Here is a 26,302-nt window from a genome sequence, read left to right as displayed (position 1 = left end):
TATTATTAAATAATTTATCTTAAATGAGTGTATCATAAAAATCATTTATGTCTATGAAACTGAAATCCTATTTTTACTATTTTATAATTAATATATCATTATCCTTCTTATATAATTATTTATTAGCTCAAAATTTTTGCTAGATCCAATTTACATCAATATTAAATTTAATTTAATAAACAATTGTTATAAAATAAAATTTATTTATATCAACATAAAAATCATACTTTTTTAGTTCTAATATATATATTTTCTATAGAGGGCTCTGTCGTTACGTGCGTGCATATTAGGGACCCTATAGGAGGGACGCGCCATACATATTGCTGGGGTTGCTATTGGCTGAAAATTTGGGGGGACAGCTTCCGATGCGCAGCCATGTTTATCTTTAGTATGTATAAATAACAGCTGTGGTTCTATTTTTATATAAATTAAATATGGTTCATTTTTTTCTGTATTTGATGCAATTCATTATTTCATAATTTTTTCAAACCAATTCACCACTCTACCTCCTACACTATTCACTATTACTATATACAACTTTTATACTATTTAAAATGTTTGATTCATTCGCGCGCAATCACGTGACTACATAAGTTCCTGTCTCCCAAAATTCTTTGGCGCGTCCCTCCTAGTGCATATAAAACTGTTTACATCACCACGTGGTTTTAATAGTATCGTGTTATTTCCATTGAGTTTGTATCATGTGCATAACCTCAAAAATTCAAATTTATTATTATACGTATTAATAATTGTACTTGTGCATTTGTTATTTATACGCATATAAACTATAAATTAATAAATAATCAGTATTTATACTTAAAACAGTCAAAATGAGTGTTAAAATGGGTTTAACAAAGCAATATTTGAGATACGTTCCATCCGGTAATGTGAATATAATAGCAAGTTCCCGGTGCAACGTGATTTTTGTAAAATTAGAAGGACAAGAAGGAAGATACGTAGCAACAGGAGCATGCGAACATATTATTATTTGGGATTTAAAATTAAATGAAAAAGTACAAGTTTTAACCGGAGAAAAAACAATAGTAACGCGTTTAGCTGGTTCACCAGACAAGCAATGCATTGCTGCTGGTTACGAGGATGGTATTATTAAGATATTTGATCTTAAATCTGGACAGGAAGTTAGTATATTTGCTGGACATCGTTCTGAAATTACTACATTATCATACGATGATTTAGGCCATAGATTAGCATCTGGATCCAAGGTAACATTAGAGAACAAAATAATATATTATATTTATTTTATATATGTGTTGATATTCTTGAATATATTTTTTCTTTTTTTCAGGATACAGACATAATAATTTGGGATGTAGTAGCAGAAACAGGAATATGTCGGTTGAAAGGACATAAGGATATCATAACTAAAGTTATTTTTATGTCTAAACATAATGTAATTATTAGTTCCAGTAAAGATACATTAGTCAAATTTTGGGATTTAGATACAGAACATAATTTTCGAACTCTCGTGGGTCATAGATCAGAGGTACATATATTGATTACATTTTTTTGTAATATCGATAATAAGTATATATAAATATTTCTTTTGTTACTAACATTTAGGTCTGGAGTCTTGCATTAACAAAAAATAATCAATATTTAATTACTGGATGTCATGATAATGAACTACGTCTATGGAAATTGTTTTTCATTGATGAAGGAACTTCTGAATGTGATATTAATTTAGATGCCTTAAATATCGATGAAGACGAAACTACAGACATGGTATGTCTGAGTTCATTTTTTTTTTTTTTTTAAATATAAAAAATGAATTTAATATTTTTATTAAAAACTTTATAGCAAAAGCATCCTTTAAGATGTAGTTGTGTTGGAAGTATTTTAAGAAGTTCCAAAGGAAGAGTTGTTTCTCTTGAAGTTGATCCATCGCAATCAATACTTGCTTGTTACGGAACAAACAATACAATAGAATTATTTCATTTCTTACAAGAAAGTAAAATACATGAAAATATGTCAAAAAGACTGAAAAAGAAACTGAAGAAGGCATCTGAGTATGTTTATGAAAATTGATAAATAAATATATTAAAAAATTTATTCAATTAGAAATAATAAAAAATCTATGTTTTTTTTTCCTGCAGAAATCCAGATGAAGCAAATACTCAATTGCTTAATGCGGCAATTTTAAAAGATGAAATTAAACGTTTACCCCAAATCAAAGTATCTCATAAAGTTAAAGGATTAGATATGGTTATGGGTAAAGGAAGTGAACTAAGGGTTAGTTTTATAATTAATATTATATAGGCTCTCTCTACTCTCTTTATTATTATTATAAAAAATTACTAATTATGACATATGTTTGTTGTAGGTTTGCGTTGGAGTCGATGATAACTCTCTTGATTTATATTCTTTATTAGTAGAAGAAAAAGAAGAACCCAAATGTTTACGTTCTATAAAAGCTCATGGACATCGTACCGATGTTAAAGTTGTATGTTTCAGTTCTGATAATCTAGCTTTCGCCACAGTAAGTGGTGATTCTATTAAATTATGGAATAGGTACTATTTTTTATATATAATATTATTTTATGCATACTTTAACTTTAAGTAAATTTATTTATTGTATATTTTTTTTATAGATCTTCATTAGCTTGTGTTCGTACGATAGAATGTGGACCTGCTTTAACAGCCACTTTTGTACCTGGTGATCGATATTTAATAGTAGGATTAAAAGCTGGTACCATGCTTATAGCAGATATGGCGTCAGGTGAAATTATAGAAAAAGTAGAAGCCCATACTAAGGATCTTAGAAGTATTACTTTATTCCCGGATATGGTAAATTATAATAATAATAATAACAAAAGATCATTTACATTTTCTTATAAAGATAATTCAATTAAATATTAATTTTATATATAGAGAGGAATTGCAAGTGGTGGTGACGATAAAATGGTACAATTCTGGAACTTTGAGCTTATTACTGATTTTGATAGTACAACAGGTGCTAAAATTTTATCTGTGACACATAGCAGAACTCTTAAACTAGAGGAGTGTGTATTATGTGTAAAGATTAGTCCAAATAATAGATTTGTTGCAGTTTCTTTATTAGATACCACTGTAAAGATATTCTTTTTAGATACATTTAAGGTAATTAATAACGAAAATATTAATGACAGTAATATTTAATAAGATAATATATTTTTTTATATAATTAATTTCAGTTTTTCATATCACTTTATGGTCATAACCAACCAGTTTTATGCATGGATATATCCAGCGATTCTAATCTCATAGCAACAGGTTCTTCTGATCGTAACATTAAAATTTGGGGTTTGGATTTTGGAGATTGTCATAAATCAATATTTGCACATGGTAATTCCGTGACAGGACTTGCATTCGTTCCCAATACTCATTATTTTTTTACTTGTGGTAAAGATGGTAAAGTTAAACAATGGGATGCTGACATATATCAAAACATCGTGACCTTACAAGTAATATATTTCATAAATAATCAAAGTTTATATACATAAACTAGGAAATAAATATATATAAATGTTTTTAAATAGGGACACGCTGGTGAAGCTTGGACATGTGCAATATCACCAAATGGTGTTTATGTTGTATCTTGTGGATCAGATAAAGTAATAAGATTATATGAAAAAACTGCTGAACCTTTAGTATTAGAAGATGAAGCAGAAGAAGAAAGAGAACGTGCAGAAAATGAATTAATTACTGGAGAATTGTCTGCTGTACAAGGTCAAAAATCCCAAATATTACCTTCAAGAAAAACTGTGAACAGTGAGAAAGGGGTAAGAAAGAAAGAATTACATCTTGAAAAGATAGTCTATCATTTTGGTTGTTGCTATATTGTAAATTATTTATTTTTTTTTATATAGGCAGAATTAATACTAGAATGTTTAGAAGTGGTAAAAGCTTATGATGAAGAATTATCTAGAGCTAAAGATTCTAATGCAGTAGAATTACCACCATTGATGCAAGCTTATAATTGTAAAACAAGTGAAGACCTATTCTTAGAAATTATAAAACGTGTTAGAGCAAGGTAAAATTGTAATTGATTAATAGATTTAATTTTAATAACAGTTTATTAAATTAAAATGTTTTTTCTTTTTCTTTTTTTTAGTGATTTAGAAGAAACTTTATTGCTACTTCCATTTACGAATGCGTGTGAGATTTTAAAAATGATGCCAAGATTATTGAAAAATAATTTTTACACAGAATTATTAACTAGATTGACTGTTTGTTTAATACAAGCTCATAATGGACCCATCACATCCAATCAAAATCTTTTAGAGACATTAGAAACTATAAAACCAATTATCTTTGAAAAGATTAATACATTAAGGGTAATAATTTATTTTTTTATATATAATTATTTAAATATTAAACAGTGATCAAAACAAAGATAATGTATTTTCAGGATACTATTGGATATAATTTACATTGCATGTTGCAAGTAAAACGTAAGCTAGAAGAAGATGAAGGAGTACAGTTCTTTAAAGATGCGACTCAAAAGAAAGAACATAAAAATAGAATCAGAAAAAATAAGGAGAAAGCTTTAAAAAGAGCAATTATGGCTTTATAATATAAGCAATAGCACTGTGCAGTCATGACACTGAAGTAGTGCCATCTGCCATAGAATTAAAATAAAAACCTGTGTATATACGCATACTAAAATATCAAGTCTAATAATAATTGTGATATTTTTGTTACGTTTCTTTTAATTATTATGAAATAAAAATAACATAATTATTTAATTATTGCTAGATTATTTAAGATTTATCTTAACGTTATTACATTTTTAACGTTTGGTGGCGTTGATGTTTCGAATATTTAGTACAAAGTTCGACCGCTAGGTGTTAACACACCACCACCACGTGACACGACACGCTTTAATCAGTTTTGTAACTTTAACATGGTGGTTGTATTGTGTAAGAAGTACGTGTTTTCGAATAACAATTAAAATAAAATAATGTTTCTCTTAAGTTAGAAGAAGATATCAATTACTTTTTACGATAAAATAAGAGGTGTATACTTTTTTTTAATTATATAATCTAAAATTAAAATACACTATTAATAAACACGGTGTACGTTCCTAACCTATATTTTTCGTTTCAAGAGATCTTACAAATAAAAATCATAATGGAAGATTTTATACAAACCAGAGCTTCGAGACAATTAAAAAAACCAGTTGAAGAGTTTGTCTCGGTTACTTATATAGCTCCCAAAAAGAAAGCATCAAAATCGTCGAACGATATTAGTGAACAAGATAATGTTAACATAAGGACTGACAATGGTGATAAGTTATCTAATAAAAAAGTTAATTCACAGTTAGATCGTAAGAAGCAACAAGAATTAGAAATGAAGAGAGCTAGGTATGATGTCATCAAATTTGGTATTTCCGGTTTTAAAAGTGCAAAGGCTAAAGAAGCTAAAGTTGAACTGGCTATAAAATTAGGTGCAAAACCTCCCAAAAATCCAAATTTGAATTATAAAGTTTTGAAGGAAAAAAGGAAGAAAGAAGCTGCACGTCATAAGAAAAAAGAACCGATATCTGGACTTAATAAAAGTTTGATAAAACATAAAAGTAGGAACAAGTTAAAGAAAAATTCAGGTATTTTAGGAATGTATGGAAAAGTGCACAAGGATGCACTTGTTAAAAATAAGAAATAGATTTATAACCATAAACATTTAAAATATCTTTTGTTAACTCATCGTTGTCATTATACAACATCAATCATCTATGCCTAACAACGTCCTCTATATATTGTATATTATATAAGAAGAATAACGAGTAATAAAATAATATTTTCATGTATGTTCTTGGATAAATCCAAGTAAACTTCGAGCATCGATAAAACGGTATTTTTGTTTTCTGTAGTTACATTAAAAATATATTCTCACATGTACATTTGAAATATGCCATAGTGGAATGATAAGATCTTTAAAAAACCATTTTCGATGTTTTATATCGGAATCAATCGAAAGCAGCTGCTGTCGGCGCCACCTCTAGTAACATTTGAAGAAAAGCATTTATTCCTTCTGAAATAATAAATAATAATAATAAGAATAAATATTTAATTTAACAATTTAAATGCAGTTATAAAATAAATTATTAACTTACCCATAAATTTCGGCACATATCCATATTTCACGAAGGGAAGATAAACAAACATGCCTGCGAAAATAAATCCGGTTGCATATAAGTACTCGATTTGAGGCTTGTCGATAATGGGAGCCACTATCAGGTACGCAGAAATTACAAGTACAAGTACGGGTATAATCAAAGGACATTTGTAAGGTCTTGGATGATTTGGTCTAGTTCTTCTCATCACCAACAAAGCTAACATCGATCCACCATAGAAAATCCATGCGGTAAAGGAAAAGAAATCAATTAAGGAATCTATATTTCCAGAAACGACCATTGCACCTGCACAAATTGGATTAGCATATGCGAAATTGTATTTGGTTCTTAGTATTTGTAATACTGATTTTTATGATGTATCGTTATTATACCTGCAACGATAGAATGAAATATAAGGCCTGGCGCAGGCGTAAAACGGCGCACATGTACATAACTCAAGCAATCGAGCAAGTGTCCTTCTCTAGATGCAGCAAAACAAAGTCTACCTGCCGCGAAAAGAGTTCCATTTGCAGAACCGAAAGTGCTTATAGCAACCGATAAAGGCATAAGCCATGCCATTACGCCGAGTATCCGATTACCAAATGTCTGCAAAGGGAAAAAACGAATAAAATTTGTAAATAATTAATAAAAATAATAAAAAATAATATTAAAGCCAAAAATATTCGTTTATCTTACCACAGCAACAGCTTCGCTTTCGATCATTTCGGTAGGCGACATGACCGCCAAATAAGAAACATTAATCAGCGCGTAACAAAGCGTAACAAGAGGTATCCCAATCATAATAGACCTCGGTAGATTCTTCGATGGGTCCTTGATTTCCTCCGTAACGTAATTCAAATTATTCCAGCCGTCATAGGCCCATAGACCCGTGTAAAAAGCGGTAGCGAGTCTACCGAAGTTAATGTTACTACCGTCCATGGTATCTAAGGCTCCTTTCAGGTGTTGCGTATTTCCCTGTATCAACTTGTACGCACCGCCGACGATAACTACAAGTATAGCAATAAGTTTCGCTGCGGTGAAAGCATTTTGTACTCCGGTTGCCAGATTAACGCTGTAACAATTCACCAGAAGTATGAGAACGATCGCAAGGAGGGCGACCAGCTTGACCACCTCATCGGGAGGATCGCAGTCCGCTACGAAAGCTTCAACGACGTATTGGGCGAAGGAGAGGCAGATTATCGCCATTTGCGATGGTTTCAATACCAGGGTGGATACCCAGGAGAAAAGGAAAGCCGGTGGTGCACCAAAGGCGTCCATGAAATAAGCGTATTCGGCGCCGCTGCTGGTGTTCATCGTGCCAAGCTCTGCGTAAGCGAGTGCACCGCACAAGCTTAAAAGCCCACAGGCCGTCCATACGAAAAAGCTAACCCCGACGCTGCCGGTTCGAACTAGAAGGCCCGATGGCGAAACGAATATCCCTGATCCGATCATGGTGCCAACGATTAAAGCCACCCCACTGACGAGTCCCACCCGTCTCTTGAGGTGAACAGCGTGGTTCGCCTCTGGGTCCGTCCCCTCCAACCCTCCGCTCCCTCCACCCCCGTCTTCGTCATCCCCCACACCTCCAGATTCGCCTTGTTGCTCTTCTTGGTGCCTCCGCAATTGTTGTTGTTGTTGTTGATGTTGCGGTAACGACGATGATTTAATCCCTTCCCATCCACTACCGTTACCACCGTTGCTGTTGTTACTCCGAGCAGCCCTTGATACGACCGTCGTTTCACCTGGACTTCCCAACCATTGAAGTTGTTGCTGTTGTTGCTGTGCCTGACTGCCGTTGTTCGTCTGCGGGTCATGTCCAACGGTAGCTGAAATATACAATTTTCTTTGTTAGTACAACTTAAAATCGTAGAAATATTTATAAAGAATTTTCTAATTGGTCACAAGTTATACGATACTATAAATGCATATACGTATTACATATACGTGTAGTATATATGTATAATATACTCGTATATAACGAACGAAAGTAGATTGCATAACAAAATGACACGTAAATCACGAACTCTAACAATGATTCCTTTGTACGAAAAAAATAACGTATTAAACGAAACGTGAAAAATATTACGTTCCAGCTAGATGATCTCCTAAGTTTAGAGTTACCAAGGATGAACTACGTGATCAAACTTCATGCATAATTTTTACTACGCGACGTATAATCCTACTTTGTCTTGAAATAAGATTAGATACTTTAAATAATGTATCAAACAACCAAAAATGTCTTCTTCATTCTTTATTGAATGAACCCTTTGAGCTAAAGATGTACCAAAAAATTACTTCGAAAAAAAACTCTGAAATGTTAATCGGCGAACACAATAAATTTTTCTTAACAGGTGTCACGAATGATATATATATATACATATACACCTGTTATTTCAGTATGTAAAAAACAATCTTATAAAACATCTGGTTTGAACGTTATTTATTAGTAATAACTGTGCTAATTATAGCCGAATCAAGATTACCGAATAAATAATAATATATTAATAATAATATATTATTAATGATATATTAATAATAATATAATAATGCTTTTATAATAATATTACTCGAATCTCGTAGATACTCGTCAAATAACGTGGCCGTTTTGTGTCGCATCCCTTCACCGACTGACCGAAGTAACGTTTCTTCAAAACCGAGAAGGAAAATTAAATGGTGCGTATATTTGCGTTTTTGTAGCACGTGACAAGATATATGCTATTATATTTATTGTCATCGAATAGACGTCGCAACCATTATGGTTCGTATGGCAGACTGCCAAAATTCGTAACTTGCGAGAGTATTTCGTTTTCTTTCTTGTCCAATGATTACGATATATATATATATATATATATATATTTTGAAGATATTTTTCTGAACTAATTTGTCAAACGGAAAGAAATATTGTTTTTAAAACCGATATTGGTAAAAACATATATATTTAAACATTTGTTAAGAAATTAAATATAATTAGTACAATTTACGTTATCTATGTTTAGTAAAGAAATGTTTTAAGTAAAACATGTTAAGGTGCACACTTATCTCAACTGTGACGTATTGATTTATTGATCATTCGTCAAAGAGAATTCTTTATCGGTGGCCACATGTAAAGAAAGATTGCGTTGTTTAAAACGATATTGAAATAATTAACAAAACGCTTACGTAGCTTTAAGCATAAACTGAAATCAAATCTCAACGATGAGATATTCTTTGTATTCTTTTATCAAATCCCTTTCTTTATTTCACAACATATATATGTAAAATCATAAATTTCACAATTTAAAATATGAATAATCGATCGAAATTTCTAAATATAAGAAATTACAAAATATAACAAAAATAAAACGTCGTACCTTCATTCGAACATATACATTATGTTATAGTCGACAGATTTCAAATGAGTACGTTTCTACCGCTTTTAAAAGAGTGATGACGTAAATGATCACCTTTAAACCATCGCTTCTAAGTAATGTTAAGTCAATATTTATGAATTCGCTAATACAGCAAATATTTCGATATAATATGCTTACATATTCTCTAAGAATTCATCTTTCTTCCTTAAAGTGGAAATACAACAAATTTTCAAACATTTAATCGTTCAATTAATTTATCGATTAATTTCATTCAAATTAATTCATTGATAATAAACAAATATATACATATATATATTTAGATTAATTTATCGATTAATTTCATTCAAATTTAATTCATTAATGATAAACAATATATATATATATCATATCATCATTTATATTATATATTATAGTATATAGTAGTATATTTAAATATTACAATATACATAGTATTATATTTATATTTATATATTTAAATATATAATACTTATTTCTATTTCGAAAAATAATAATGCGATAATGTCGGATGATAAGAATAAAAAAGAAACGAATATTTTTTTTTAACTCGTAGTCGATCGTACGAAAGAAAAATAAAAAAGGATATAATTTCATATACATTTATTTTATCTACCTATGCATATTATATATATATATATATATATATATAGTGTATCGAAACAAACTCAGGCAGAAAGTTGATCATCTCCATTAGACATGTTTTATACACACGGGAAAATCAAGCACCACCTTTTATTCGCCAAGTATTTACTATGTAGATACGTTCATCGCACATCATTCCCGTTCGATAATTTAACCCAACGTATAAAACGTCATAGAAAATATATATATATACATAATATTCTTCTATATTTATGTTTTAACAAGAAATAGACTAGAAATAGAGTCAAGAACTATACATTTTTTTTCCACGTTTTTAAAGGTAGAAGGCTAAGCGTATAGTCAATATTACGACAAATAATGTTTCTATCGAAAGGTACTTTCACTGACCAAAGAAATAAAGATAACCAAATAATTTCATTTGTACAAGGACATGAGTTTAAAAATAAAAAAAGGAGGAAAAATTATATAAATTACAATACATTTTCGACAATAATTACGATATTTGTTAAAAATAACTTAACGATACGCGTAATTTGTGGTTTTACCAATGACACGTCATACTTTTTTTATTTTTTTTATTTACAAGATAATAAACGCTCTTAAAATTTATGTATAGTTATATATATGGTAACATGACCGGTCACGTTATAAAAGTAGTTAATTGAATGATAGAACTTTAAATTCTAATACGAAGCGACAACGAGTTAAATGATAATTGTTATAAACGAAGACAAGAAATGTATATACATATATATATAACACATATATATAACACATATATGTGGATGAAAATACGTATAACAGGCGTCTCTCTAAATTCCATTAAAACTCATTGTCACAAAATCATATCAATGAATCAATTGCAGTTAATTCTCGGTGCCTCGTGAGGATCTCTACCTAATGCAACATCGACTTAAAGAAAATATTTTTTGTTATATATACTTAGTAGAACAAGGTTAAAATAGAACATAAAAATATATCAAACAAAATAAATTACGAGAAATTCTATTCTTTAGAATTCATCGAAATGTTTCTCCTCTCTCTCTCTCTCTCTCTCTCTCTCTCTCTCTCTCTCTCTGTCTGTCTGTCTGTCTGTCTCTCTTTCTCTAATAAAACCTTGAAAATCAAATAAACACGAATTAAATTTGCATATTGGCAAAGTTAGAGTTTTAAAAAAGAAAATATACGAGAGTTTATTTCTTACAATCATATCCAATTTAATAATAAAAAAATAATAAAAAACATAACCCTCATTATCGCATCAATTTTCATCGTTAAATATTTATCTAATCTATGTATACAATATGACACTGTGACATAAAATAAGATTATCGATAATTGAAAAAAGAAAAAAATGAAAAGGAAATAAAAATATATTAGTGCGATAATAATCGTTAGTGGTATTAAAAAGTGACACGCATAAAGTTGCATTTAACATAAGACGTAAAACGTGTAACAAGTTAAGTTCTCTCTTCGTAGAAATACTTAAACAGATTGGAATGTCTTTGTTGGATGAGAATGACCAGCATGACCAGCAGCATATAGTTTCGCGTGTAAAGAATAATCAGCTTAAACGATAGGTCGAAGCCTCTTCGATCAGTTTATATACATACATCGAAGATTCGTCCGATCTATTTTTGTAGAACACAATTCACGTGTTATATATCTTTAGTCTGAAGATTCTTTTAAGAACTCGTCGAGATCATCATTCGCGCATTATGGTTAGTGAAAAACGATATCTAATCTTTGTTTATCGATTACTTCCTTTTCTTTTCTATTTTTTTTTTTTTTTTTTTTAATTTAATTTTATTATCGATATTAGATCGTATTAACATTAGATATACCAGACCAGTCATTTTAATTCAAAATTTCTACTTCATGTAACATTTGATTTCTGTAAATAATTAAAGCGTTTTGTTATTTAAAAATGTCTATAAATCCATTTATCTATTAAAATTATTATTGTTAAACATTTTTTGTTATTTTTTAAGAATAAATAAATACTGGAAGCCTCAAAAAGCATTTTTTTTTATACACCAATCATTTTGACTAGTGTGGTAGAAATAGATATACTAAAAATGGTGGTATATCTAGTGTTAAATATCAAGCAAATATTACGGTCTGTGAAAAAAATTCTGCTGCTGTTTGCTGCACTCTTTCTATTCCGAGATGATATTCGAAAAGACAAAAAAATAAAAAAATAAAATAAGGTAGAGAAGATAGAAAAAGACGATGGTGGTTGAGATATTTTCGAAACGTTGCCATCACGCGTTCTGCGCGTTCCAGAAGTACTGAGTTTCTGGTTTCGTGCTATGACGCAATCGTCGTAAGTTTTAGTGCACAGTGCTTGCACACATTACATAATAAGCTCTTTCCGAGACTAGTTTCGGATAATAGATCAACGTAATTTAAATCTAATTCGTCTGTTCCTATAAAAGAAAAAAGAAAGGAAAAAAGAACAATTCATTTTTTTTCTTTCGATCACATTTTTAATTGAATCGATTGATCGTCCTTGTACGCGTAATTTGTGATTGCGACTTAATTTATTTCTTTAATTTTATAATTACATTTGAATTTGGCGCCCTAAATATAAATAATTTCATTCTATTTAATTCAAAATTAAAAAAAAAACACATTCCAAATATTTTTATATATAATTCTATAAGAGAGACTTATTGTTATATAGATCTTTTCAAAAGATTTCACGAGAAATTATAAATTTGTTTTGAAAATACACGTAACACATCGAGGACAACAACAACAATAGATCCCCGGTGTGTTACCTATAACAATTATAATTAGCTCGCCAAGGCAAACAAATAGGAAGTGGATGGCTCCAACAATGGATCTTGGCACACACGTGGTTTTAAACGTCCGATGACCAAACACAAATTATTGCTCCGTAACGACCAATAAATGTTTTTCTTATCATCAGAATGACGATTTAAAAGAAAAACACACACACACGAAACGTTACATCATAAAAATACTTATTACACGAGGAAAGCAATAAGAAAAAAACCCATCGATAAAAATCTTGCAAATGATTTGAACAAAGATAAAAAAATAAAAAGGAATACGTCATATAATTGAAATAAAAGGGTTAGCCTATCGTAGATGAAATTTCGCAATCTAAAAATTGATCGAATAAAATGCCAGTGACCTAGTGAAAGTTACATAAAAAAAAAATGAAAAAAAAAAAGCGCGCGAATCATTTCCAGATTTCATTCATGTCTCATTGACCAGTTAAGAAGAACCACTCGAGTAGGGTTGTGTGAAAACGTTAAGATAAACGAATGTTAGTGTTTAAGAGTTGGTTAGTTTAGAAGAAGTGGGCGGGCATAAGGGTCTATGCTTACCTCGTTTGAAGGGCGCGACATGCATGACTTCAGGAGGGACCGATTAAAAGGGCGGACCGTCAGACCGCCTCTCATGACACTATACGCCGACTTTTCGGTGCAACCAGTTGGTCCTTTGCCACCCCCGCTTTGCTACCGATGTCAATACCTTCGAAAAATTTCACAGCCCTATTTTGTCACAGCCCCTTAGCGAATAAAATTATCCGCGAGCCTTTTTTTTTTTTTTTCTTTTTTTTTTGCTCTTCTTGCGTGCACGATTTTTCTCTAAACTTATGTTCTCTTTTCTTTACAAGCTTTACGCTTTTATCTCACTCTATCTAGGGGGGAGGTCGTCTGGCTGTTTTACCCTTTTCTAAATTTGATTTCTCGATAATAGAAATAAAATAAATTTGTTTTCTTTTTTTGTTTATATGTATATATATATATATATTTCTTTCTTTTTTTTTTATGAAGTTATATTTTACTTTCGTGTCGCAATATTCAAGTATTCTATTTCAATGTAGTAATAATACCTAATTCGTAGTATGTTAGTTTTATGTCGTCTAACGTGTTACGATCCGCGTCTTACGAGCTTTCGCGCTCAACTGGGCGTTCGCGATACGGAGAAGAAGGATGAGAGAGAGAGAGAGAGGAGAGTAGCAATGTGGTGGAAAGATGAAGGGCGATCGGGGCACAAATGGAAGGATAGAGATGAAAAGAGGGTATTTCGTACGACGAGAGAGACCGAATAACACCGGCGTCGGCGCTTCGAGTCGCTCGATATTCATCCCCGCTGTCATTGGACTCTTTCTAACGGGTAGTCATGAAACTGTACGAACTATTTTTACGTCTACAATCTCCTGTTTTAACTCTTGTTATTTTTTTGCTCTAGAAACAAAACAAAAATCTAAACGAATGTCGAAGCAAATTTTTTCAAAACGATCATTATCTTAAGTTATTTTCTTATCGAAATATATTAACGAATTGTACAATCGATATTTTATATACATTTTTAGTTTTTCTTTTTCTTATCGCGTCAATCAACGCGTAGCTTATAATCCCTTCCATAGTAAAATAATAATTTTATATATGCTAGATTACAATCTTTCGAATTACGTGACTTTCAAAACGTACAAACGATTAAGATAATTCTAATAATTAATCTGACGCGTATCGATGCTACGAGATATGCTCATTGATAAGGATACTAATTGAGATTGGTATTTTTTTTTGTTTTTTTTTTTGTTTAAATATATTTGTGCTATATATCGATATATCGATATAGAATTTTATATTCTTTGAGTATTTGAAATTGATCTTAAGATACAATGACGTAAAACTCGTAAAGAAAAAATATTATTAAACAAATTGACGACATCGTTAAATAATAATGCTTAAATTTTCATTGATCATACATTATCTATTCTGTAGATAATTATGTTAATGATGTCGATTTTTATTTATTTGTCCCATCTGCAAAAATGAAAAAACATAAGTTATTACCTGTGAACCTATTTCATAAAAAGTTTATAATAAGAATATCAACATTTATTTATTTCCAGGAATATTCATTTACATTTACACATCTTTAATTTCTTAATCGTAATGTACTGTACATTCATTTTTGACGAAAACATTTAATCTCTCACGTTTCTCTTACATCATATCCATATCATATCATATATCATTATTTATAAACTTATTTATAAGGAAACATTTTTAAAAATGGTAATAAAAATATAGATCACGCACATTTATATTGTTGTATAGAAATGTAAATTGTACGATTTCTCAAATTCTTTTAGTATCAAAGGTAATGTTTTATTTTTTTCAGGAAGCTCACCACAGTCATAAAAATTAAATTAATTTATTTGTTTTGCTTCATAGCACTGTAATGACTTATGCATGTGTATATATATATACGTATATTATATATATAACGTCGTTCGATGATATCTTTATATAAATGCTAGACCGTCCGATTTTATATACTAATAGCTTCCAATAAAAAATAATTACAATATTGTGCAACATAGAATGATTGATCACGCGAAATGATACATAACAATTAATTCTTAACGTGTTAAGATATAAATATAAAATAAGATAATAACCTTATGGAATGTCTCAATGTGCACTGATGAAATAACGGTAGACAACAGTCGCTAGTAGTCCAAGTAAAACAGGAATCAGCCAGGATTTCCAAGAGCCACTGCAATAGCCAATCATCACATGACTATGCAGCAACTACTATTTATACATATACATGTAATTTAAAATAAAATTGTCTTTATTTCATTCATTTGAACAACACATGGATGAAACCAATGGAATTGAACTTCTCACCACCATTTATATGATTAAAGCCAGGATCAGACTGCTTTGCTTTAATACTTTTGCATGTAGTAAAAATAAGTATTAACAAGAAACGTTTTATAACTAATAGCAAAATTTCATTAGCATACCAAAGCCATGAAAAAAGCAACCCTTATGATGTATATGAAACAGAATCTTATTTTAACAAGAAATAAATAATAATTAAATTGACATGACAAAAACATAAATATTATATAAGAATGTATAATACATTCTTTTTGATAATATCTTGTATCTACATACCTAGAACTGTCTCCATTTGAAGTTCCATTTGCCGAATCCTGTTTTTTTTTATTATTTTTGGTTCTTTCTTCCTAAATTGAAATTACAGAAGTATATAGAAATGTTTTATTATTTCTATATAAAATATTTATACAATGAAGATATTAATTTGAATCTTATTTAAATTTTACTTACTTCTACTAATTCACCTATTTTATATGGTTCCATCATTGCTCTTGCATCACTGGAATGACCAATATCTTCAAAAGGTTCTGTTCCATCTTTTCCAGCATGTTCTAAAACAACTTCTTCACCACCAGGATGCTTCATTGAAGACAAAAAAATATCTTATTTTAAATGGCAACTTTAAACCGGTAAACTTTAATAAAAATTATAAAAGAAAAAACTACAAATAGGTTAAATATTATTATTCAAAAAATTAGTTACAATGTTACTATAAAAATTTCATCAAGAAAAAAAATCATTTAACTTAACATATTAATATAACTATGAATATAATGTAAATAAACTTTTTGAATAATATAAAATGTCATATATTATAATTAATATTAAAAAATGATTACTATAATTATTATAATATTACGATACCTGTTTAACAAAATTGGTCACATCGTACACTTTATCGTGAATAATTATCCATGCACTTTGCGCAGTATTATATTTTTCAACTTCTGCACGCGTATAATATTTAACTGTAGAAGCACCAGTATCATTTTCGGACGCCATCCTACTATTCTATATTTTACAATATATCTTTAGGCAATATTAAAATAATAAATTAATACTTGTATAATTAACTACTGTAATATCTAATCTTAGAATGATTTTATCCTAAAAGAGATAACCATTCAAGACTAAAGTCTAACGAGGACCTCTATTATCAATAGATAACTATTGACATTAATGAATATATATATATATATTCCAACTATATGTCATGTATATATGTGTAGTTATCATAGATGCTATAAATTTCCAAGAAAATCTAGTGATGCAATATATACTAATTTAAAGGCGAATTTTCACGGATCATATGATTAGGTAATACATGCAATATCGTTTTCATTACTATGGCAAAATTATTTACATTGCTATTGGTGGATAAAAAAATTGAATTATTATTAATTATTTAAATTTAGAATTATTAAAATAATGAAAACTATATAAATCATTCAAGAGCTATATATCTATTAATTAGTAAATATACGTAAATATATATGTAAATATAAATTTCTATATAGTGATAACAAATATAGTGAAAAATTATCTAAGTTGGCAATGTTGCTACAGTTAAATCCATACAAATTCAAAAATCGCGTAACGGTAACAAAAGTTTACATCGTCTTTCTTTTACTTGACTTAAGAATTTATTTTGATATAAAATATTTTGTAAAACATGGCAGAATTCCGGACACCTATTAAGACAAAATGTAGTCATTTAATTGACAGCAATTTATATTCAAATCCCATTGAAATTCCAGCTTCTCCATTTTTACAACAAATAGGGCACGGAACTGGTATGTACATTTAAATAAATATTTTTATAATTTTATTTATATTTATTTATAACTTTGTTAATTTAAATATGTTAGGGGTGGATATTCTTAAATTTGAAAGATCTCCATCAGTTGGTTTTGTGAAATCACCATGGGCAATCAAAAAAAGAAATAAAAAATTTTGTGGAGGTAAAGACTATGACAATCGTTTAGAATTTGAAGCAAAATTATTGAAGAAATTAAATCACCCAAATATTGTGGGTTTTAGAGCATTTACATTATCCTCCAAAGGTGATCCATGTCTTGCCATGGAACAACTGGACATTTCTCTGGGTATTTTATAAATCATTCATATTCTAAATAGATTATCTTCTCATAAAATATAAAATAGAAAAAATTCATAAACAAATATAAAAAGTTATTTTTAATGAACTTTGCGGCATAGAAAAAGCTGCTTGAAAAGAAATGATCTCCAGCACTTATTCTTTTTATTAATTGTCTTATAGGAGATTTAATTGAAAGTAAAGTTGACAAAGGAGATAACATTTTTCCTGCTAAAGATATTTTATATGTAGCTTATGAAATGGCAAAGGGCTTAGATTATCTACATAATACTATGCATATTTTACATGGAGATATGAAGAGTTTTAACGTTTTAGTTTCAAATGATTTAAAAAAAGTGAAACTTTGTGACTTTGGAGTTTCTGTTCCACTGACAGAAACTTTAGAATTGAAAGATACAAAATTTAGATACGTTGGAACTGAATGTTGGAGTGCACCAGAAGTATTAGGTATATCAATATTTGTATTAATAGTTTCATACATGGTCATGGCTATTTTATAGAATTGATATTTGGTTCTTTTTTTTTCTTTTTTTTTTTTTTATAGAGACTGGTCCTATAACAGATAAATGTGATATATGGTCATATGGTCTCATCTTATGGGAAATGATCGCCTTGTCTCCACCTCACGTTTATTATGATCCAAATGAATTGCAAAATAACACTGAGGATGAAGAATCTTTATCTTTAAAAGTTGAAAGTGATATTGAAGATCAAAGTCTCGATGATAGTTCGTCATTTTTTTTCAAGATGGAAAAAAAATTTGGTAAATAATTCTTAGATAATTTGATGAAATTTTTAATGAATATTTACAGTAAAAAATATTTTTCTAAATGTTTTTGTTTAGGCACACGTCCGCCATTACCTGCAATTAATCTAGGTGTAGAATATGAAAATGTATTAGACATATTTTATACGTGCACTTGCAATGATTACAAACTGAGACCAAGTGCAAAAGGTTTACTTAATTATTTTTCAGTATGTAAACTTATTAAAGTGTAAAATGATGTCTTCAATTGACTTTTTGTACAAAGAACATAACTTCAATCATATAAGAATGTTTTGTGAATATTTTGTTTACGAATAGAATAACATATAAGTTAAATTTTAAAAAAGAAATTAATTGAGAAATAAGATAATTAGTAGAATAAAAAATATTATTATCCCAACGATAATACAAATCTTTATTTTTCTCTGAAAAAAAAGATAAGAAATTTTAGTAATAGACTCTTATATTAACGTGTTTAAGAAAATATCTATTATGTTTACTTTTTTATATCTGCCACTCCTTTTCTCTGCTCTTTTAAGATTTTTTTTACCACTTTCAACATCATCTGTTGTATTTTTTGCAAAATATTCTACACTGTTTATCTGCTCACCCTATAAAAATTAAATATATTTATTATATATATATTCAAACATGTATAGTATTAGTAATTACTTATATTCAATATTATTGTACTTACTTGTTTTTCAATAAGAAAAGCTGTTTCAGTAAACATATCTTTAATATCATGAATAGATTTTTCCAATTTCAAAACTTCATTATGCCGTACTTCTATAGCAGACAATTGCTCTTTGGTAATTTTGCTGTCTTCTAGGATCTACTTATGAACAATTTGTAAAAAAAATTATTTATACGATTTAAAACATCTTTCACAATAACAAAAACTGTTTGTAAAATTACATTATGAATACTCACATTATCTACAAATATATTATTTCCATGTACGCTATCTGGTTCATCTATCTCATATGTCGTATGTTTCTTTACTGAATAGAAATGTAATTAATTAATTATTTTTAACGATATATGTTATATATATATATATGAACATTTAATTGATTATTGAATTGATTTTTGAAATAAAAATTTTAAATATTTTGTAAATTGAAGTTAATGTCTTTGACTTACAAATAACTTTTACATTATTATACTATGTATATAACTTACTTAACATTCTCTGTTGTTGCAAAAGCTGTAAACATTTATCATGATATCTTAATAATGATGCATTATAATCCTCCATAGTATCTGAAAACATCTTTAACATAGTTGCATATTGTAATCGTTTGATTCGTATATGAGCAGGATTTTCCTTTATATTATCTGTATTAAAAGAATCTGTAGCAGCTATACTTTCCTTCATACCTGAAAAAATGCTAAATAAATAGGTGTACATCATATCCGGCTAAATTTATTTATAGGTATATATTCGATTTATATATAGTAAAAAATAAAGCCTTTTTTGTTATCATGTAAAAATGGTTTATTCTATTTAAACAGGTGTTTGCCGCGCATAATAGACCAAAATGGTAGACAAGTGTAAAATAAATAATTTATTTTTTTTAAATATACAAAATAACAAGTCAATAAATGTCCATAATTTTATTTATTTATTTATTAGTCTTTATTTATTCAAATGTAAAAATTCTGAAAGTCTAAAAATAGAAAATTTATAAACAAATACATCAAAGTAAATTAATTTTATCCATGTATATATATATATGTATATATATATAGATTTTATAACGATTATGATTGGCTTCTTGGTTTCCCTCCTTTAGGTGAATGATATCGTTTGTTCCAGCGGCAACTGTATTTTAAACGAAATGTTATATCACATGTATTTAATAAGTATCAGTTTTTGTGATATCAATTGGAACAGGAACATATATTCATTATCTATAGGTGTTCAAAGAATGATAACCTGAAGACTAAGCTTGCTTTATCGAAAAATGATAGATTGAGGTTATCTTCTCATATTATACATCATTTATAAATAGTCATACAAAACAATTTTACTTTATTCTTATTTCTATGATGGAGCTTTTACAAATTTTTAAGAATTTTAAATTGCACGATTTGAACGATAAGTGGGTAAATACTGTGTGGGATTCACAATTCTTAACCTATGAAGAACCACCTCAGGATGATTACTTTAATTTTATTAAAAGCGAGGATATGGATTTATTATTACAAAACACATGTGAAGTCGTCAAAGATTGTCTTGCTGAAATTGATACTTCCAAAGAATGTAATAATGAAGAAGGAAAGATTTCTTGGGATGCATTAGTAAGTTTGAATATAAATGTGCATGCTTTGTTATCGGTTTTACACTATATAATTAAATCCGGTCAACATGACAAAGCTAGCAAAACAAGTAAACAAACTTGTTTAAATGCTACAAGTTTATATTTCATGTTATTAGCCATACCTGGAAGTCATGCATTTAATATATTTCATCCAAATCTATATGAAAAAGCAATTGAATCTTTGAAGTTGTGCAAGCTCCTAATTCCAACGAATAAAAAAGGAAATAAAACTGTTCATTTAGAATGTATGGATATTAGTGAAGATGAATCAAATGATCATGTTTATTCGCCTTCCGAAAAGATTTTATTGATCGAAGGTCTGGAAAGTATTTTGTCTGATTTCATTGCAATGATTAAATTATTTTCATTTCGAACCTATTCAGATTCATTAGATATAACTATCTTCATATTACTTGAAGTTATTGATATTAATCAGTTTGAATATCAAAATACAAGAAATAACTTGTTTTGTAATGCTTATACAGCACTTTATGAATTATGTGATAATAAACACGGACCTATCAATTCAACTATTATGATAATAGTAAAATACATACATCCTTATTTCCTCTTTAATAAACACAATGATCATCAAACGAAATTAATATCAAATATGCATGAATTAACAATAGATTTATTAAGAAAATTATTAGATACTTATGAAAAAGAAACTAAGATTGCTTTAATGACATTGATACAATATATTATGGTTAAATGTCCAGAAAGACAAGAAGCTCGTCAGAAGCAAGTTACATTATTATTAAAACTTCTTACGATATGCAAAGGAGACATCATGGTGTATATTATTAATGATGTAATATCTCTTTCACATCATACGAAAGTGTCCTGTAGAGTATTTGCTCAAGAGATCATTGGAAAACTGTTACTAGAATCTAATTTAAGTAACTACAATTTAATTGAATCTTTTCAACAAAAGAAAATAATAAAAACATTGATTGCTACAACATTAAGTAGATGTATTGATTCTTCTAATATAGTAAGAAGCAAAGCTATGGCAATAATTGCAGAGTTTACGGACAAACAAAATAATATCACTGATATGATCGTTGAAAACACATCTAAAGTATCATGCTCAGATGAAACACTTCCTTTATTTGATGAATTAAAAAATATGTTAGTAAAAGATGTTAATCCAATAGCATTGAATGTAGTATTTGTTATGTTAATAGATCGAGTAGAAGACGAAAGAGCATTAGTAAGAAAAAGTGCACTGCAAATTTTCAAAAATTTGACTATTAAGTTTCCCATACTGACATGTCAAGTTACTCCTATAATTGGTCGTCGTTGCAGGGACCCTGTAATGACTGTACGTCGTTTTGCTATACATACATTATCTGTTATTTTACAATATTTTCCTAGTGATTCACAAATTCTTAACGAGTGGATAGAAACAGTATTACCACAAATATTTGATACTGAAATTAAAGTACAAGAAAAAGCACTAGAATCTTTCCAAGACTTACTAATAAATAAGATAACAAATCATTCCAATTATATTGATAATGCATTAAACAGTTTACCATGGAGAATCGTGGATAAATTAATTGATATGAAAATGATAAAACATTTATCAAAAGCTTGTGAAATATGGATTAAAAATAATCTTATAAATAATTCTTTAATCAAAGATATACAATCACATATTGGATCAACAAATGATAGATCTGCATGGGTTCTTTTAACAGCAATATCTGAAAGCATGAAACTACCAAATTTGAATAAATATATTGGCAATTGTAAAGATCTTATAGAAAAAAATAATTATCATACAAATTTAATTTTACAAATATTGAAAAATTCTTGGTCGTCTTTAAGTAAAGATGACATGAAGGATTTGTATAAATATCTTTATAAATGCCTTCGTGAATTTAAAATTCATTTTGGTTTAATTGGTATTTGTCTTGATATCATTGGTGGAATAATCAAAAAATTGCACCCTGACGATAATAACCAATTAGTTCAATCGAACATGATGGAATTAATGGAAATATCAGAATTACGAATACAGAACATATTTGAAAATGATAATAAAACAGTCATAGATATATCACATTTCATAAAAGCTATGTCTACATTAGGACATACTGCATTTTCATGTACTAATAAACTTTCATCATTTACTTTACGTATTTTGGAAGGCATATTACTCGAATCGGAAACATTACCAGATTCAATAAAGGAAGTAAAAGAATTACATGCTTTTGCTGTGGTTGTACTTGGGCAACATGCAATCAGAGATTATAAAATAGCACAAGAAGTAATACCAATTTTAGGTAGACTTTTGCGTACAAATATAAATCACAATTCAAGCACAGAAGTAGCAATAAAGGTGAATGCTGCAAAAGCTTTAGCAGATCTTTGTATTAGGTTCACTACATTAGTTGAACCTTATTTGACAGATATGTGTATTTGTATGAAAGATCGAAATCCTATAGTAAGAGAAGCTATTGTTATAATATTTATACAATTATTGTTAGAAGATTTTATAAAAGTAAAAGGACCATTCTTTTTTCATATATTAACCATGTTATTTGATCCAGATAAAATGATACGAGAATTAACTATTTTTTTAATTGAAGAAAGACTTTTAAAAAAGAACAAATTACTAATTTCACAAAAGTTTTTGGAAAGCATATTTCATTATAATAATTATCAATTTAAGCACGAATTATATAAGCGTAAAATGCGAAAGGAAGAAAAAGAAATATTAACATTTCCTGGAAATAAAAATCATAGTAACAGAACAATTATTTATAATTTTATGATAGACCATTTAGATCCTCCTGAAAAAATAAAATTACTTGTAAAACTAACTACGCAAATACTAGGTAGAATTTGTAATGGTGCAATTAATGTTACAAAGCAAGAAGGAGCATGTGTTTTAAAAGACACATTATATATACTTAATAATGAGAGTTTACAACTATTTCTATCATCTAATAAAAATACTATAAATTCTCAAGATCCAGATGATTCTATAAATCCATTAGATATATTAACTGCTAATGCAATAACTGTAATTATAGAAGGAATGAAAAGGCATGGTTTAGAAGTATTACTGCCAACATTATTAAAAGTTAAAGAGAAATTAGAAATTTTAAAATCACCTTTAAAACAGGATCTAATGAGATTTGTTTGTAGAATGTGTACTATTTACAACAAAGAACAACTTACAAATTTGTTAAATGAATATCCACAATTGGAAGAAGAAATAGATCAATATAAAAAGTATATCTTTAATTTCTTCTTTTCTATATAAAGATATTTTATGACAATAATGTATTGATTACTAACGTAACATTACATTTCAGAAGTGTTGATAAAGATGTAAACATGGAGACTGATAATATTGAAATACATGAAAATTTGGCATCACATAAGAATGGTACTGAAAATCTTGAAACCAATATACAACTTTCAATTTGTAATCGTATACCTAAAGTTATTTTACATCGTATTTCACCAGCATCGCTTAAAAGAAGGTATTCCAAAATATTATTTTTCGATATAATCAATAATTCATAATCTCAGATCTCAATTTCTTCAGATAATCTATCTCATTTAATATTTAATAAGTTAAGTAACTCGTGTATTTTTAGCCAAGAATCTAAACCAAGTACAAGTACACCCAAATTATCTGACAGAAGATCCAATCATAAACGTAGTTGTATATTACCAATTAAAAAATCTACTAAAAAATCTCATTCTCAGGAAATGGTATTAAATCATAAAGTTATAAAAAATAATACAGAGCAAATTGAAAGTGATAATGATTCTGAATAGCTAAAATAATAAATTTTATATTTAACAAGAGAGGTGGCAATAATAAAAAATAATATATATATATATATATATATATATAAGAATTATACCTACCTCGTAATTTTTGTTGGATGTGAAAAGCCGTTTGTGAGATGATTTGAGTACGAGTTTCAAGTTCTTTTTGCAAATCTAGAAATAATGAGATAAAAATGGATCTTCAACTAATATTAATATTGTCAAAATGAAACATACCTTTGCTTGTGTGCGATAAAACATTATTATGCAAATCCTTAACAATGGATATATTTTCCATAAGCAATTGTATTAAACCACGTACTTCTTCAACCTACATTAATATTATTTTATATTTTTATTATCCAAGTATCATATAATTATATATATATTAATTCATTATACATACTTCCATTAGCACTTCTTTTAATTTTTTATTTTGTGCTATTTGAATATGAACATCTTGCAAAAATCCTCTGCCGAACGTAGTACTGCTATTACGACACTTGAAATAAAAATACATATATTTATATAATGTTCTTATAAATTAAACAATAATATGATTAACATGACTAAGTATTTAAGTAACACAAGAATAAGATGAATAAGCACAAAAAACAAAGTAATATTTACTGATAAGCTTAAAATAAACTGTATTTGTATAAGACAACAAAATATTACACATTCATATGTGTAAGCAATATTAATATATAATTCTTAAATTATATAATTTTGAGAAAAAATATAGATATATATATATACTAACGGCACATAAATCCGGTAAACGATCGCGAACCATGATGAGTATTGTTTCAAGATCAACGTGTAACTGACGATACTGATGAACTGAATACACTTGATATATATCTCATTATCCATCTTATCAGGGCGTTGCAGGTAATAGATAAAAGTTGATATTCCATTTATTTCGTGAAATCGGGTGTGTAATTTAAATTTATGAACAATTTTTCCATGAACATCCTTGGCATAGTTTTAATTTAAAATAGATCGTCTGTGTAAATGAAGATACTTTGCATCTGGAATGTAATAGGAAACAGCCACTTAGCAGCTGAGCTACAAGGCCGAAATTTAAATCAATTGCGAACACGTGTTTGCCTTCTTCATCTTAAGTGAAAAGCATTGTAATCCCATTTAATATACTCTGTGATATCTGTATCATAATATGCATGATGCATGCAATAACTTTTTTATTTGGAAAAAAAATATATATATATCTTAAATTTTTATTTAAGAAAAAATATTGTATAATTTTTTCTTTAACTAAATACAGGTATATATATATATATATATATGCAAAATATGAAATTATATTAATATAAATATTTAAGGTATATAAAACAGAGAAAGAGAATATTTATTAGATTTAGTTATATATATATATGTAAAAAGAGAGTATAACTTATCTTTACTTTGAGTAACATTTAATTTTTTATTTTATTATTTTATTATTAATTATTAACATTAAATTTAAGCAATACTGTGATATTTTAATAAAATAAAACTACTAAATAAG

At 28.3% G+C, this 26,302-nt stretch overlaps 7 protein-coding genes across 12 annotated transcripts; 4 read left to right on the top strand and 3 right to left on the bottom strand.

Moving 5' to 3' along the window:
- Positions 1 to 237: 237 nt before the first annotated feature.
- On the top strand, positions 238 to 4,745 carry LOC107068977 (WD repeat-containing protein 3). Its single transcript, XM_015325854.2, has 13 exons — positions 238 to 1,223; positions 1,307 to 1,504; positions 1,582 to 1,743; positions 1,819 to 2,027; positions 2,115 to 2,250; positions 2,342 to 2,529; positions 2,610 to 2,805; positions 2,890 to 3,117; positions 3,192 to 3,461; positions 3,537 to 3,779; positions 3,867 to 4,030; positions 4,112 to 4,334; positions 4,409 to 4,745. Exons 1-13 carry the CDS (start codon positions 831 to 833, stop codon positions 4,571 to 4,573), a joined length of 2,775 nt encoding a protein of 924 aa, XP_015181340.2. The 5' UTR covers positions 238 to 830; the 3' UTR covers positions 4,574 to 4,745.
- Positions 4,605 to 5,685, top strand: LOC107068983 (uncharacterized). Its single transcript, XM_089169759.1, has 2 exons — positions 4,605 to 5,015; positions 5,108 to 5,685. The coding sequence occupies exon 2, from the start codon at positions 5,131 to 5,133 to the stop codon at positions 5,659 to 5,661; it is 531 nt and encodes a 176-aa protein (XP_089025885.1). The 5' UTR covers positions 4,605 to 5,015; positions 5,108 to 5,130; the 3' UTR covers positions 5,662 to 5,685.
- LOC107068978 (b(0,+)-type amino acid transporter 1) lies at positions 5,675 to 14,010 on the bottom strand. 2 transcript variants are annotated; one of them, XM_015325856.2, is made up of 5 exons: positions 13,443 to 14,010; positions 6,809 to 7,938; positions 6,505 to 6,718; positions 6,113 to 6,418; positions 5,675 to 6,030 (listed from the first exon to the last, which is right to left on the bottom strand). In XM_015325856.2, exons 1-5 carry the CDS (start codon positions 13,465 to 13,467, stop codon positions 5,966 to 5,968), a joined length of 1,740 nt encoding a protein of 579 aa, XP_015181342.2. In that variant the 5' UTR covers positions 13,468 to 14,010; the 3' UTR covers positions 5,675 to 5,965. The 2 variants fall into 2 exon arrangements, with proteins under 2 accessions (XP_015181342.2, XP_015181341.2); XM_015325855.2 differs by lacking the exon at positions 13,443 to 14,010 and adding an exon at positions 8,680 to 8,835.
- Cyt-b5 (Cytochrome b5) lies at positions 13,835 to 16,942 on the bottom strand. Of its 4 annotated transcripts, none has more exons than XR_016175746.1 (5): positions 16,629 to 16,942; positions 16,215 to 16,343; positions 16,041 to 16,111; positions 15,536 to 15,671; positions 13,835 to 14,894 (listed from the first exon to the last, which is right to left on the bottom strand). XR_016175746.1 is itself a non-coding variant. In XM_015325862.2 (5 exons), exons 1-4 carry the CDS (start codon positions 16,764 to 16,766, stop codon positions 15,549 to 15,551), a joined length of 423 nt encoding a protein of 140 aa, XP_015181348.1. In that variant the 5' UTR covers positions 16,767 to 16,941; the 3' UTR covers positions 13,835 to 14,894; positions 15,536 to 15,548. The 4 variants fall into 4 exon arrangements, 2 of the variants coding, with proteins under 2 accessions (XP_015181348.1, XP_015181349.1); XR_016175747.1 differs by having other exon boundaries at positions 15,536 to 15,668; XM_015325862.2 differs by having other exon boundaries at positions 15,536 to 15,633; positions 16,629 to 16,941.
- A 234-nt stretch (positions 16,943 to 17,176) lies between these two features.
- Positions 17,177 to 18,879, top strand: LOC107068981 (lymphokine-activated killer T-cell-originated protein kinase). The gene is made up of 5 exons (XM_015325857.2): positions 17,177 to 17,557; positions 17,633 to 17,869; positions 18,043 to 18,327; positions 18,425 to 18,643; positions 18,725 to 18,879. The coding sequence occupies exons 1-5, from the start codon at positions 17,437 to 17,439 to the stop codon at positions 18,877 to 18,879; spliced, it is 1,017 nt and encodes a 338-aa protein (XP_015181343.2). The 5' UTR covers positions 17,177 to 17,436.
- Positions 18,880 to 18,929: 50 nt separating this feature from the next.
- LOC107068982 (syntaxin-1B) lies at positions 18,930 to 26,140 on the bottom strand. The gene is made up of 9 exons (XM_015325858.2): positions 25,535 to 26,140; positions 25,178 to 25,273; positions 25,009 to 25,102; positions 24,871 to 24,945; positions 19,832 to 20,029; positions 19,580 to 19,650; positions 19,344 to 19,481; positions 19,147 to 19,257; positions 18,930 to 19,071 (listed from the first exon to the last, which is right to left on the bottom strand). The coding sequence occupies exons 1-9, from the start codon at positions 25,565 to 25,567 to the stop codon at positions 18,997 to 18,999; spliced, it is 891 nt and encodes a 296-aa protein (XP_015181344.2). The 5' UTR covers positions 25,568 to 26,140; the 3' UTR covers positions 18,930 to 18,996.
- LOC107068976 (condensin-2 complex subunit D3-L) lies at positions 20,405 to 25,205 on the top strand. Of its 2 annotated transcripts, XM_089169746.1 has the most exons (4): positions 20,813 to 20,953; positions 21,090 to 24,222; positions 24,306 to 24,476; positions 24,594 to 25,205. In XM_089169746.1, exons 2-4 carry the CDS (start codon positions 21,221 to 21,223, stop codon positions 24,775 to 24,777), a joined length of 3,357 nt encoding a protein of 1,118 aa, XP_089025872.1. In that variant the 5' UTR covers positions 20,813 to 20,953; positions 21,090 to 21,220; the 3' UTR covers positions 24,778 to 25,205. The 2 variants fall into 2 exon arrangements, with proteins under 2 accessions (XP_015181339.2, XP_089025872.1); XM_015325853.2 differs by having other exon boundaries at positions 20,405 to 24,222.
- Positions 26,141 to 26,302: the final 162 nt, after the last annotated feature.

This window comes from Polistes dominula, unplaced genomic scaffold, assembly GCF_049000335.1.
Source record: "Polistes dominula isolate Pdom_NZ unplaced genomic scaffold, Pdom_raw_medaka contig_49, whole genome shotgun sequence".
Taxonomy (NCBI): Eukaryota; Metazoa; Arthropoda; class Insecta; order Hymenoptera; family Vespidae; genus Polistes; species Polistes dominula.
This window is presented reverse-complemented; position numbering and strand designations above follow the sequence as displayed.

Bases quoted from the DNA above. Each gene is read 5' to 3' on its own strand.
- LOC107068977 (XM_015325854.2), top strand. From the start codon at position 831: ATGAGTGTTAAAATGGGTTTAACAAAGCAATATTTGAGATACGTTCCA. The intron at 2,028-2,114 runs GTATGTTTATGA...TTTTTCCTGCAG, and splicing joins AAACTGAAGAAGGCATCTGA to AAATCCAGATGAAGCAAATA. The intron at 2,530-2,609 runs GTACTATTTTTT...TTTTTTTTATAG, and splicing joins TCTATTAAATTATGGAATAG to ATCTTCATTAGCTTGTGTTC.
- LOC107068983 (XM_089169759.1), top strand. From the start codon at position 5,131: ATGGAAGATTTTATACAAACCAGAGCTTCGAGACAATTAAAAAAACCA.
- LOC107068978 (XM_015325855.2), bottom strand. From the start codon at position 8,728: ATGCGACACAAAACGGCCACGTTATTTGACGAGTATCTACGAGATTCG. The intron at 6,719-6,808 runs GTAAGATAAACG...TTCCCTTTGCAG, and splicing joins AAAGCGAAGCTGTTGCTGTG to ACATTTGGTAATCGGATACT. The intron at 6,419-6,504 runs GTATAATAACGA...CAATTTGTGCAG, and splicing joins ATTTCATTCTATCGTTGCAG to GTGCAATGGTCGTTTCTGGA.
- Cyt-b5 (XM_015325862.2), bottom strand. From the start codon at position 16,766: ATGGCGTCCGAAAATGATACTGGTGCTTCTACAGTTAAATATTATACG. The intron at 16,112-16,214 runs GTAAGTAAAATT...ATTTCAATTTAG, and splicing joins AAATAGGTGAATTAGTAGAA to GAAGAAAGAACCAAAAATAA. The intron at 15,634-16,040 runs GTATGTAGATAC...TGGCTATTGCAG, and splicing joins TCAAATGGAGACAGTTCTAG to TGGCTCTTGGAAATCCTGGC.
- LOC107068981 (XM_015325857.2), top strand. From the start codon at position 17,437: ATGGCAGAATTCCGGACACCTATTAAGACAAAATGTAGTCATTTAATT. The intron at 17,870-18,042 runs GTATTTTATAAA...ATTGTCTTATAG, and splicing joins ACAACTGGACATTTCTCTGG to GAGATTTAATTGAAAGTAAA. The intron at 18,644-18,724 runs GTAAATAATTCT...GTTTTTGTTTAG, and splicing joins CAAGATGGAAAAAAAATTTG to GCACACGTCCGCCATTACCT.
- LOC107068976 (XM_015325853.2), top strand. From the start codon at position 20,699: ATGATGGAGCTTTTACAAATTTTTAAGAATTTTAAATTGCACGATTTG. The intron at 24,223-24,305 runs GTATATCTTTAA...ATTACATTTCAG, and splicing joins GAAATAGATCAATATAAAAA to AAGTGTTGATAAAGATGTAA. The intron at 24,477-24,593 runs GTATTCCAAAAT...GTGTATTTTTAG, and splicing joins CCAGCATCGCTTAAAAGAAG to CCAAGAATCTAAACCAAGTA.
- LOC107068982 (XM_015325858.2), bottom strand. From the start codon at position 25,567: ATGGTTCGCGATCGTTTACCGGATTTATGTGCC. The intron at 25,103-25,177 runs GTATGTATAATG...ATATTAATGTAG, and splicing joins TAAAAGAAGTGCTAATGGAA to GTTGAAGAAGTACGTGGTTT. The intron at 19,072-19,146 runs GTAAACATAATA...CTTTTTTTTCAG, and splicing joins GGAGTGGCAGATATAAAAAA to AGAAAAATAAAGATTTGTAT.